Source organism: Ctenocephalides felis, unplaced genomic scaffold (genome assembly GCF_003426905.1).
Source record: "Ctenocephalides felis isolate EL2017-DRISC unplaced genomic scaffold, ASM342690v1 CF-g0.4_SCAFFOLD_01170, whole genome shotgun sequence".
In the NCBI taxonomy this organism is placed as follows: Eukaryota; Metazoa; Arthropoda; class Insecta; order Siphonaptera; family Pulicidae; genus Ctenocephalides; species Ctenocephalides felis.
The window spans coordinates 33,917,467-33,931,078 of NW_020537324.1; the positions used below are offsets into that span (position 1 = coordinate 33,917,467).

General features: G+C 29.2%; 1 protein-coding gene across 1 annotated transcript in view; it reads right to left on the bottom strand.

Annotated features, from left to right (window-relative positions):
* The window catches only part of LOC113366056 (1-phosphatidylinositol 4,5-bisphosphate phosphodiesterase classes I and II-like), a 297,562-nt gene that overhangs the window by 104,381 nt on the left and 179,569 nt on the right, over positions 1-13,612 (bottom strand). Inside the window, exon 2 of the mRNA XM_026607607.1 lies at positions 3,359-3,505. Coding sequence (XP_026463392.1) covers positions 3,359-3,505 — 147 coding nt within the window. The remainder of the gene's footprint in view (positions 1-3,358; positions 3,506-13,612) is intronic.

Genomic DNA, 13,612 nt, shown 5'->3' on the forward strand with positions numbered 1-13,612 from the left:
AAATATTCATTTATCTATGCCGATTTCCTTGTTGATATCGGTACGCATACAACGTTGATACCGGTAAGCATACAACGACAGATCTCTATACACGACGACTAATTACAATAGACCCGTATTGAAATGATTTCATCGAGAGCGAATGACGTACAGTTCGGGCGTAATGCAATTTTGTACGGATTTACACCCCAGTCGCGCCTAAAGATGTTTTATTTCAAAAAGCGTTGCAAGCACAATCGTAAAATCGAATAAAAAAATATTTATAGAAAAGTTCTCCAATAATGCATATAATAACATACGGCCAAAGTATTCAAGAAATATTTTGTTTCGAACATCTATTCGCCTTCGATAATATCGAATGAACTCAGAGATCATTAAATGAATGAAAAAGAATAAAATGACAGAGGTAAAATAAAATGAGATTCTTGCACCGCAATCTTGAATCAAATGTGGGAGAAGATGAACTAGACTAGGTATCGCAATTGAATCCGTATATGTCTCCCACGCGGAGAATATTATTACCAGTGGATTGGCTGAGCTGATCGTAAACATTTTTATTGAAGAAGCACTGAAATAATATTAAAGCAAGAAAATCGTTTAAAATATATGTAATATAAATGTATATATATATATATATATATATATTATATTTATATATGAAAGCCCGACTTAGCACCGCACCGATGTGTATAAAAATGCACAAGTTATGACGAATCATACATTTCAATACTTGATATTTTTCTCCTTCTTATGTATAGAATAAAAGAACTATAAATATGAATAGTTTACTCTCAAAAAAAATTATTCTCTTTTTTATTTACAGCAGTCCAGTTAGGGACATTTAAAAAATTTGTGGAATTTACGATTGTCGGCCGTAAAGGGACATTGTATACTAAACAACTCAATAGTTGTTTTCCCATTCGACGTAATACTCATAATATTTTATTGGTGATTATACAATTGTAACTATTTACTTATAAAATAATTTCTTATAATAATGACTAAGTTATTTTAATTTTTTTGTCAGGAAAGTTGATGATCAAGTGGAGCTTTTCTTTTCACCCTTCTTGGATAGTTCTCTGTTATCAAGGAGTTTGCTAATGAATTTAGGAGTCTTCAAAAAAAAAATGAAGCGTAAAATCCTAAATCATAAAAATCATGAAGAAAACAAAATTCAAAAACACGCTGTTCAATTTGACTATCAAACAAACAGTAAATATCCCAGGTAATCAAAATCATTGTAGAAATTAGTTTTTTTTGCGAATTTTCAAAAATTTGTAACCTAGTCTTTTTTATCCTATAGTCAGGATAAAATGGGACGGCCGGGGTCCAATGTTTTATTTTAATTTCAAAGGGATTTTACAAAATAATAGCTGCTTCACTCAACTAATGCTAAATATAAAATTCAAGGTTGCATTTTCACAAAGATGACACTGTAAAAATTCTTGATCTGGTATTTCGTCACAATTATTCATCAGCAGATTTGGAATAATCATTTAACTACCCGTAGGGTAAGTTATAGTAATCGCAAAAAATCGAAAAAGAAAATTTTTATGCCTCTACGTTTCAGAGGTTTCTGAACATTTTGACATACCTTAGAAAAAATGAATGTATGCGTGCGTGTGCGTGTGTGCGAATACAAATTTTCGTCGACGATTTTGGATACCCGGAACAACCGATTTGAATCATTCGAAAAATATTCGATTCCTATTGATGAGAAGACGATATTTTTTTTTGCAAAGGCAGGTCTAGCCATTTCGAAGATAGGGGGCAAAAAAGCCAAATATGGTAACTCAGTTTTTGATAGATCGGTGCGTGCGATTTGAATAATTCAGAAAACATTTTACTTGTATTGATAAAATAAAGTACCCTCTATATTTTTGCAAAAGCAGGTCTAGTGGTTTTGGAGATCGAGTGAAAAAAGTAAAAAAGAGGCCATTTCGAGGTCAAAAATGATCATTAGACATATGCACATCAAATTATCAGATATTTTAATAATAATTTGGGCGGAGATGGAGCGCTGTCGCGCTTCGATATTTTTTCTCGAAGAGAAGCCATGCAGCACGATTGCTTTGAAAAAAAAAAAACAGAAAATTTCAAAGTATAAAAAAATTCTCGAAATATTAAAAAAAATTATTCAAAAAAGTCTAATTATATAAAAAAATTTAATATTCTCAAAAATATTTTTTCCGAAGTTTTTTAATTTAAAAAAAAAAATAATTTTCGATACGCAAAGTTTCACCACTAGTTATTCAATTTGGTTGTTCCTTCGTGCCCCACCAGTTTAAGTTTCAATAGAATTTATTTAAAAAACTGTTGAATCTAGTTTACGTACTAAAAATTTTTATTAAAGTCTCGTAAATTTTATTTGCTGAGCAACAGTGCTCAGGACAAAAAAAACTATCAACGAAAGAAAATGCTTTTGTCATAGACTTTGAAACATTGCCGTTTTTTTCGTAAGCAATATCGTAAAAATCAAGGTTATGGCAGCTCATACATTCTTTTCCCTCTACTTTCAAATATTGTTGTGAAAAAATCATTACTTTACTGGTTTTTGAAATATCGGTGGTGGACCTTTTAACCCGCAGATCTTTATGCTCCGCTCTACCCTCCTAACGTTGAATGTCAGTTGTTAATCGTACTTTTAGAAAAAATTCATATTAGCCTTTCAACTCGGTTTTCAATAACTCGACTGATATGTTTTGGATAATTATTTGATTAAAATCTATAAATGATGATACAATTTTGGATCAAACAAAATGTACTCATGAAATTTATATTTTGCGATTATTTCGTAAAATCCCTTTAAATTTAGAATTAAGACATTGGATCTGCTTACCACATGGTCGTCTCTTTTTCCTTCGCCTGCGAGATAAGAAGAACCAGGTGAAAAATTTTTTGAAAACAGCAAAAAAAAAACACATTTTTGCAATAGTGAATTGTTTGAGGGTTATACTGAACATTGTAACAACACCCAGTACACACCGTGTGATGTGAGCGTCGGCAGCAACCTGAAATCCACAAGCGTGCCTTCATTGCTGTGACATCCATATATAATCTATGTGGATTTCAGATTGCTACCGCCGCTGGGTGTTTACTGGGCAGATTGTTGTTGGTTTGATACATTTATTGTAATAAAATTAGGTCGGTTTTCACAATACAATTGTTCAAATTCAAATTGAACAATTGAACCCTCCCTACTCTATACCCAAAATAACGGATGGTTGCAGTGTAAAGTCATAAACAAAAATCACAATTTAGATTTCAATAACTTACTTTACAGAGAGTTAAATCGTGTATTCAATTAGTTATTATTTAATTACCATTATTGATTTCCACATAAATATATGATACTGACCTTTGGCACGCGCGCGTATTGTCCCGTCCTAGTGTCGCGGATGGTGGCGATGTCGAGCAAGTCGGTCTCGTGATTCTGGTCGACCCAGTGCAAGTAAAAGCCGCGCGGGTCGACCCGCAGCGTCACCGGAGTCCCGACTCCTGAATCCTGCAACAATAATATACATGTTATTATTAATAATCAAGAACAACATTTAGATTGACGAATTTCGCACAATAAAACTAATTCTTTAACCAATTGAAAATGATATCAAGATTTATCTCAACTTAAAATAAAATATCTATGATGTAGTAAGTGTAAGGGTATTTAAAATTACTATTATATTTTGTAAAATAAATTAAGTACATAGCAAATTCTAAATCTCACATTTATTTACTTTCTTTGTTAATATTAACTTCCCGAAGGAGAAGTTCATGTTTTCATAACAAAATCCGATCCGATTTTATGTTTTCTCGACGTTTCAAGCCATTCTGAATCGAATGAGACCAAATTTGGAAAAGGTGTATGTGTATATGTGAACAGATTTTTTGCCGTAAATCGACGTTTCCTCGATGTATCTCGATAATGACTAGCGTTTCTTAGTTTTAAATGTCTAGTCTCTTTGTAAATTAATATGCAGAAAAGTGGGAAACGACCTTATTAGTTTCTGGTAAAGATCAGCCGTACCGTTTTCTTGTAATAAAGTGTTAGGAAATTTTTTTCGACGATTTTTATGAATTTTTTTATGGTAGATACCGTAATTCGTCAAATTTTAGTGTCGTTTTTTGGCTTTTGTCAAAATTATAATAGGACTTTCATCGACGTTTGCTCAAAAACGGCTGAACCGATTTCAAAATTTAAATGCCAATCGATGTATTTCGATGTGGATTATCTTTTCTCAGTTTTGTGTGACGATCGGCTGATTTTAAATAATCAAAAACTTTTTGAAAAATATTGGTTGAGAATGATGCTGATTAGTTTTAGGTAAAATTTTACCGAGCCGTTTTCTTGAAATTAAATGTGGAAAAAAATTCTGCCGATTTTTATGAAGTTTTTTTTGGCAATAGATTATTGTATAATTGCTGGAACTCCCTGTACCAAAAATTAAAGTTTTTAAAAAAGATTCAATATTTTTTAGAACTTTAAAAAAAAATACCATTTTTGGCGCTTTTTGCCCAGTGTCTTCGGAACGGCAAAACCTGACTCTGACAAAAACTAATCGGCACGTCTCCTTATCAATAGGAATTGAATTATTCAAATTGGTTGATCCGTGTTCTCAAAATCGTATTTTTTCTAGGTATGCCAAAATGATGAGAAACCTTTGAAACGTAAACATACATGAAAATTTTCATTTTTGATTTTTTTTGCGATTACTATAACTTACCCTACGGGAGTTGAAACCACTGTAATCAGAGTTTATAAAATTCAAGATATACAAAATAGGTTTTCATTTATCAAAATCGCAAAGGAAATTATTTGCAAAATGATTTTTAACTTGAAATACTCTTTTAAATAATTGTTTACCATACTTTTCTTTAAAAAAAATCAAAATGATTTGAAACTTCTCAAGAACAAATCTGGATTTGTGGGCAAAAATAAATTTCGTAAATTTAACAAGTGGTCATATGGACAATTAAGCAGGTGAACTAATAGATAGGTAAATAGGTGGACAGGTTGACAGGTGGAGAGGCAGATAGTTAAATAGATAAAAAAGTGGTGAAGTAAACATGTAGGCAGTTAGACTAGTATAGAAGTGGTCATGTAGATAGGTAGATAGGTAGATCATATATAAGTATATAAAATATTTTTTCTTAACACATTCATTTACCCATTTAGAGAAGTTCATGCAACTTGCCACAAAGCCATATGCCACTAGCAACTAGTTTTATATTTTGTTTCATAGAAATCTGAATCAGAGCTATTATAATCAGAATATATGTCGAAGCACGCCGTATTGTTTCACTGCTAGCTACTGATTACAGTTTACAAGCACACTTAATAGAATTCATTTTTAATGAAATGTGATAAACAAATTATTTTAAGTTATACAATTACAGATATTATAAGTATATATCAATCAAAGAGATCAACTGGAAATCATATCGATTTAGTGTAATCAAAATTACTATTTCCAAAATAAACAGCTGATTATTTTATCTAAATAGTTGAATCTCAATTATTATTGATTAAGGTCATTAAATATATTATACTTATTATTATAAATAATATATATTATAAATATAATATTGTTTGCATATATATATATATATATATATATATATATATATATATGCAAACAATATTATATTAGGATAGTATACTATTTCCAGAATATGTGTATACAATTTGCATCTTATGTAAAAACCAATGTATATATTTAAGTCAAATAAAGCAAATTTTCAAATTTAATTAATATATCCCATAATCCTTATCCTGTATCTATGTAGTCTGACCATTTGATCGCCTGTACAACCATTATTTTTTTGCATTTTTTTATTGCTATTTTATTAATTTAAATTTTTTACGGTTTTAAATAAGTATAACTTTCAACCTTGTGCAAGAATTTTGAGCTTGACTGGTGGTCAAATAGACTTTAATATGATGAACTTTATGATGAACATTGTATTTAATGTTCGAATGCTTTTTTTCAGCTCATTTTTTCAGAATCGAAATTCGTGCAGCTACTATGATTATTATAAAATTAGTATCCTTTTAATATTAACTATGAATAAGCTTGACAAGAGCCTGAAATAATATCTATTATTATTGATTACGGCTTGCTTATGAATAAATAAATAAATAAATAAATATTATACGTATTCTAAAGTTCATGCAACTTATCTTAAGGCAAAATGCTACTTACAACTAGTTAAAAGATTTGTATGCATCGTAAATATTGACTTGTAAATAAGCAAGTGATAAATGAACCATAATTATGCAATAAATTAGTCTTGTTGAGTAAATATTGGTTTTCAACTGAATAAAATACAATCTAAGCACGTATGATCATGAGCTAATTAGCTCAAACGCCTCGTATCCATCAGCACACTTGATCGTGCGTTATTTCGCTTCTGAAGACGAAAATAGAATTTCGAGAAGACGACGCCGTGGAAATAGTTTCCGTCACATTTCATTTAATAGAAGCTTTACCTCCATTTTCAGTATCTCTCGAGATATAAAATGGCAATAAACATTGTTTTATACGTAGCGATTTTATTATGTCAAAATACTATTTATACAATTTACAGATTTTTTTTTACTTATTATTAATTATTCTACTTAAACACTTATAAAAAATAATTATATTATGTATTTAATTTGATTTATATATTATGAATTTCATTTGATGGAAAACTTGGACAGTTGTTACAAAATAAATTTCGTGTTAAACAGCGATATTTTATTTATATCAAGCCTATATTCTATTATATCAAGACCATATTTTGACCAAACTAAGTCTAAGTAAGTACTGTAACGCTATGTAATAATTTACAACACAAAATTCTATGTATGTTATTTATAGGATAGAGCGGGGCTTAAATGTCCGCGGATAAAGAGGTCTACTACCGATATCTCAGAAACAAGTAGAAATTTTTTAACTTCGCAAATCAAATCAAAAATGGAAATTTTTATACTGCTTCACGTTTAAGAGGTTTCTTAACATTTTAGCATACCTTAGAAAAAATGGTTGTATGTGTGTGTGTGTATTCGGATACAAATTTTCGTCGACGATTTCAGGAACACGGTTTAAACGATTTGATTTTGAATGATGCAAAAAACATTCGATTTCTTTTGATAAGGAGACGTGCTGATTAGTTTTTGGCTCTAAAATTTTTTAAATGTTTTTTAATAATTTTAATTTTCGGTATGCAAAGTTCCTGCAATTTCTCTTAAGGTACAATGCTAGTTAATAACCACTAGTTAATAACAATACTTGAAAGTATAGAGCAAAAGATGTATAACTAGCATCACCTGAATTCTTAAAACGTAGCCATCAGGTGATAAATGGCAAAGTATGAAAACCCATAACGAAAGTTTTTTTTGGTTTGAGCACTGTTTTTTAGTTTATAAGACCTTAATATATTTTTTAAGTATACGTAATTTATTTGTTTTATATGATGTATTGATAGTTTTAAATTATATTCAGAAGATTATTTTCTACAACTTCTATAAAAGCGTAAGTGTGGGTACAATAGAAGGAACCAACTAGAACTTAACACTGGCAAAGTTGTAAAAAATAATAAAATAGTAAATAAAGAAGTAAATTAAGTTAATAAGGCTATTTTACAGGAGATAAATTAAATCAATAGTTATTCTAACTCTGCTGATAAATATTTCTGACGAATACCAGGTGAAGGTCATTTACAGACTGATATTGTAAATAATGTATCCATGAAATTTCTATTTTGCATTGGTTGAATAATGAAGCAATAATGCTCCCATGAGGTAGAGAAAAATTAACAAAATAAATATTATAAAAAAGTTAAAAAGAGGTAAAACAATTTTGCAACTGGAAGTTACTAAAAATATTTGTTTTTGAGTTTGCATTATAAACGAAGGAGGTTTTTTCTCAAAAAATGTTTCAGCAATGTACTAATCATAAGAATTAGTTCATAATTCAATATTATTACAAGTATTATCTCTTACTTCGTTAATTGCATATACATTATATAAATAATGTTTCCAGTTGATGTGATCAATATAGTAACGTATACAATGATGATCGGTTTGAAAACAATTTTCAAAAACTAACAAATTATCCGAATAATACTTCTATTTTTATAATTGTGATTGTATAATTTGACAAGGAAAAAAGAGAAACCGCTAATTCGTAGAAGCAAATCTAGTTACAACTTACAAATGAATTATGCAGGTTTATTCTGGTAAATTATGCACTGGCATATGTGCCGGCGATGTCGGAATATATTATATTTGTTTTTTTTTTTCAGTTTTCATGTAAAATGAAAAATGCAAATTCACAGAGAATAAATTAATGCGAAGAACACTATTTTAAAGAAATTATCAAAATTCTTTAATCGCAACATGTTTTTTTGAGAAATGGGGAATATTCTTTCCAAGTGTGTTGTAGTAAATAGTAGTGCATAGTTTCCTTAGCGTAAACATTTTAAAAGCTTTAAAAGTTGATGTGCATATGTTTAATAATAGTTTAATCTTAAAAATTTAATCGTTTCTTCATTTTGTCAATGCAAATAAATTGTTTTTGAATCATTCCAGTCGGACGCTCCGTCCTAGTATCTTCGAAACGTTTTGGTCCGATCTGTCTCAGTTTTAGAGTCAAAATATCGAAGCGCATAACCGCCGCGTCCAAACGCATATAAATGTACACAAAATTTGTACTTATAAGTACAAGTATACAATAATATATTATTATAATTCCTATATATGATAATATGACGTAATGGCTTTATTTTTTCACTTTTTTTATTGGATCTCCGAAATCACTGAACCTGCCTTCCCAAAAATTTTACCAGTTGTTCATTTCATCAATACAAGTAAAATGTTTTTTGAATTATTCAAATCGATCGCTCAGTTTTCTCAAAAACTGAAATACCAATTTTGGAACTTTTTGCTCCGTATTTTCGAAAAACTAATAAACTCGGCCAAAAACTAATAAGCACGTCTCTCCATCAATAGTAATTGAATGTTTTTTTAATCGTCGCCAACATAAGATATGCTCAGAATGTTCAGAAGAATTTGAAACGTAAAAATATGCTTAAATTTTCATTTTCGATTTTTTTTGCAATTACTGTAACATACTCTATGAGAAGTTAGCAAATTCTTGAACCTTTTGTAAACTAACTGCACAATTCTTCCTAAAATTTTAAAAAAAATCCTAAACTTCAATAGCGGGAAAGGCGAAAACAATTTTTTTTAACAAATTGAATCAAGTTAATAAAAATATGTTAATTAATAATGATTAATTTTCCATTTATTCCAACATATAAAGATGTGTATATTTTTATGTTACTTAATGTTATATTGCTGCTACGGTAGGCTTCAGATTTCCCTCAAGTAATATGTTGATCGCACCCCAGGCCTTTTCATTATGTACCATGAAATTTAGCAAATATGTCATGCCTTCCAACATATTAGCGCTAATTACTTTTAGCAATTAGCAAAGGAATAGTTAACTCAATGTACCACATCATACATCTCGTATTAAACAAGTAGGTTCTCTCAAAGAACTTTGTTTACATCAGAGATACAGCACTCACAAGACAGACAATTGTACTCGAAATATTGTAGCGTATTTGTAGAAAACTAAAACACATTAAATTGAAGAGACAATATGTAGCAGTTAAATGATTAAATCATATTATACTTCTAGCTGTACCCACGACTTCATTCGTGTGAATTGAAAAAAAAAATTAAAAGTTATTGCATTGTAATTGTAATTGATATTCATTTTCAGTATTTTTATTAACTCTATGGAAACATTTTTTAACCAAATGGGTGTACCTTTGAAAAATAAAAATTTTTATCTATAAATATTTTTCTCTTAAATAAGAAATAAGGTACGGGGCCCAGTTTCTGACCTTTTTAGAGTGACGGTGGAGGTTAAACTATAATAATTAATATAAAACTTAACTTAATGAAGAAAATTATAATTTTATCTATTAGTTTAGGATTTTTAAAATAAAGTAATGTGCATAAAAAAATTATTTGAACTAAATTTATATTTTAAATTGACGTTTTAAAAATTGACATTAGAGCTCCAGTTTCTGACCCTCAGAATTCTTCGTGTGGCAGTTTCTGACCCTGACCGTAGCCCAATTTCTGACCCTCAAATTTAATCATGATTAGGTTATGAAGTGCTTACTAATTTTAAATAAACTGAAATTATTATTAAAATAAATAAATTAAATATTTATTCTAAAAATATACAGTTTGTTAAAATTTAACGTATAAATAGTTCAAGTCTTGTTATATACACAAACAAAAAAATTAAAATTAATTATTCAAATTACTTGGACTTTTTTTTTATTTTAAGAGCTTTTTGTTTCTTTTTTTCTTCAAGTTTTTCTTTTTTAATTATTTTTTCTGCCTCCTTGATGGCTTTATTTTTGGACCTTTCAGCTTTTTTCAATTCTTTTTCTTCTTCTAATTTTCGTTTCTTTGCTTCTTTGTCGTCATGATATTTTAACCACGAATCAGATGTATAAACTGTCGGTACCTTTTCCTTAGCTTTTCGTTTCTTCAAATTATTAATAATTTTATCACTTAAAAGATGTATTTACAAGATTTAAATACAATCTTTCATTTATACCAATGAATATTAAATGTAAATTTATCACTTTACTACGAAAAATAGTAAAAAAAATATAAGATAACAATAAATATTATTATTTTTACATTTAATGAACAAGTGACTAAGAACATGTGACAGATAACCTAGCTTTTAGAAGGTTAGAATTGCAGGGTCAACAACTGTGACATACACTTAAAATTGAGCCTAGTTATTGACCCTCAAATTTCAGTAATAAAACTAAATTTAATATGTTTTATAAATATTTTAAAATAAATTTTAATTAATTATTGACTTATTTGTATATTTTTAGTTAGATTTTCGTACTTACATCATAATTAGTGCACGAACTCAATTGTCGTAGCTCCTTACATAAACTGTTTAGACTAAAGCTAAAAAATGGCTTCCACAGTCACTTTTGGTTTAAAAAATTTTTTTTATTTAGTTAATATTTTTTATATTTTTTTAATTGACATTAATGAGGCATAGAATAAATTACTGTCAATTAAGAAAAAAATTATTTTCACATTAAATGTATAGTTTTTTAATTAATTCCAAAAAAAGTTGAAAAGGTCAGAAACTGGGCCAGGGTCAATAACTGGGTCTTTTACCTTATCTATTTATTAAATAAGAATTCAAAATCATACTGTGGTAGAGTAATCAAGTGAAGGTGTATGTGAGCCAAATCTTGACCTTTCGTGGGCGTTTTATCAGGAAGGTCTGATCTGATAGGAGCTTGATGTAACAGTTTTTTTTTTTGAATTAATATATCTTGAGATCCATTGAATATATTTCTACAAAATCAAGATAGATAGGTGCTGTAACTATTCCTCTATCGAATAAAGTAAAGATAATTCCGTAACTATTGTTTATTATTCCACAATTAATCATATTCTATAAAAAGGCCGTTGTAACAACTTACTTCGCGTTTGGGGTTAGGTGGCGTCCATTAATCACGTGATCAATTTTTTTAGGGATTTTTGGACCCCCATTTGCCCTTGGTGATACGTCGTGATATTTAGAATAACCCCCACTCCCCCACCAAACTTCACGTGTATTTTAGTTACGAAAAAATTTTCGAATTAACGAAAAAAGCGTAAATTTGTTTTTTCTGAAAATATAGGTATAAATAATCCACGTGATATCTTACTAGACCCCTCCCTCCATGTGATTTATCGTGATATAATAAAATAATTCCCCAAATCTTCTACTTATTTTATACCAATATGCTTAAAAATGTTTTAAACATTTAATAATTCAATAATATGTTTTGATTTTCTCAAAAATTGCAATTTACTAAGCTTTTATTTATATCCATGACGTGTATATTCGATAATACACAACATTTTGCCACTTCTCCATGACAAGTAGAGAGGGGTGGGTACAGTTGTGCCAATTTTATTTTGATCAGCAAAAAAATTGTTAATTTACCAGTAAACTGATAACTGAGAGAAAAGTAAACCGATTGATAATTAGAACATTTGTCGATGTGTTAGTCATAAAGTCAAATCATATAAGAATAGGGCGAGTGTCACAACCGTTCACCCGAAGGACATAACATATTCATTCATGAATATAATGCTTATGAATATAATATAACAATATATGACAAAACACATTTTTTTAAAAAAATAATCTTTGTGTGGATTTAAGTTTAATTTTTTGTTTCCTTGTATTGAATTTTTATTTTCCTTTCTCCATCGTTTTTTGCCTTATTAGATAAGTTAGATTTGTCTTTATCTGTTTATATTTCACCCAAACAAGACAATAAATACATGTCACACAAAACCAAACTATAGCTGGTAATTAAGTACTAAAGTTCTACTTACAACAAAATAACAAACAAATTGATCTGTTTGTATACAAGTAACAGTTAATATTAAAATAAATTGAATAAAAAAAATTACTTTTGTCTCTATAAAAATAAATTAGTCTACAAACCATGTTAATTTAGAGCGCTGACTCAATGCAATAATGAAACTTGTTCGAACAAACATACTTCATCTTTATCTCTTTGGGCCTTATCTCAAGGTCAGTATAGTTTAGCTGTTCAAACGACTGTAGCTACCGTAATTTGCAAAAACCTAGTAAACCAGAGTAAAATTAAACACTATATTTATCAATATCCATTGGCGTAGGCAACTTTGTCAAAGATATATTCAAACCAATTATGTGTTATGCAAAACATCACATTTATATAAATTATTATTAGTCAGGAGTCATGAGTCACGTCCTTATTTTAAGACGGGGATATATTTTAACGGTGCCTTTCAGTTCCTAATATGCAATTTATAGTAGTGCTTTAATTAAGTCGAATTACTATACTTTCGGAAGCGATAACTATCTCGGACCTTAATCATGGCGTCCCACACAACACATCGGTCATTCATTCGGGTCATCCGCAAATCTGTGGTGACTTCAAAGTCATGCTACAACTAATATGACAACGAGAGAACCAAAATTCAACTGTGGCAGACAAACTTTTAATTAGAATTCATAAATAACCATATATTCCACTATATTCAAAACTTGCACATGGGTGCGATGCTGGTTCTATTAAAAAGACGTGATTTATGTATTTGCGACCGCAAAGCTAGTTGATATTCAACTTTTACCAAACTAAAGTTGTTTGGTAAAAAAAATAGAACAGGACATCAAACGAACATATGAAACGTACATAACATCCTAGTACCATGATAAATAAAAACTAGTCCGGTACAACTATTTATAATATAGTTTTAACAAAAAAAAATTTCGATGTTGACACATTTCAATAAAATAATTTAAAAAAACAGAATATGTCGGCGGCGTATAGTATATATACCCCTAAAATTAGCATAAATATACAAAACTGAAACGCACTTAATTTTCAATTAGTTCAGCCAGCGCACTAGAACAATGTATTAATTTTTATCAACTTTGTTCTTTTCCAATTTTAAATTGTTATTTTGAAAAAAATCACCTATTGTTTTAGATCTGTTATTATACTGTTTCTAGAAAGCCTAATT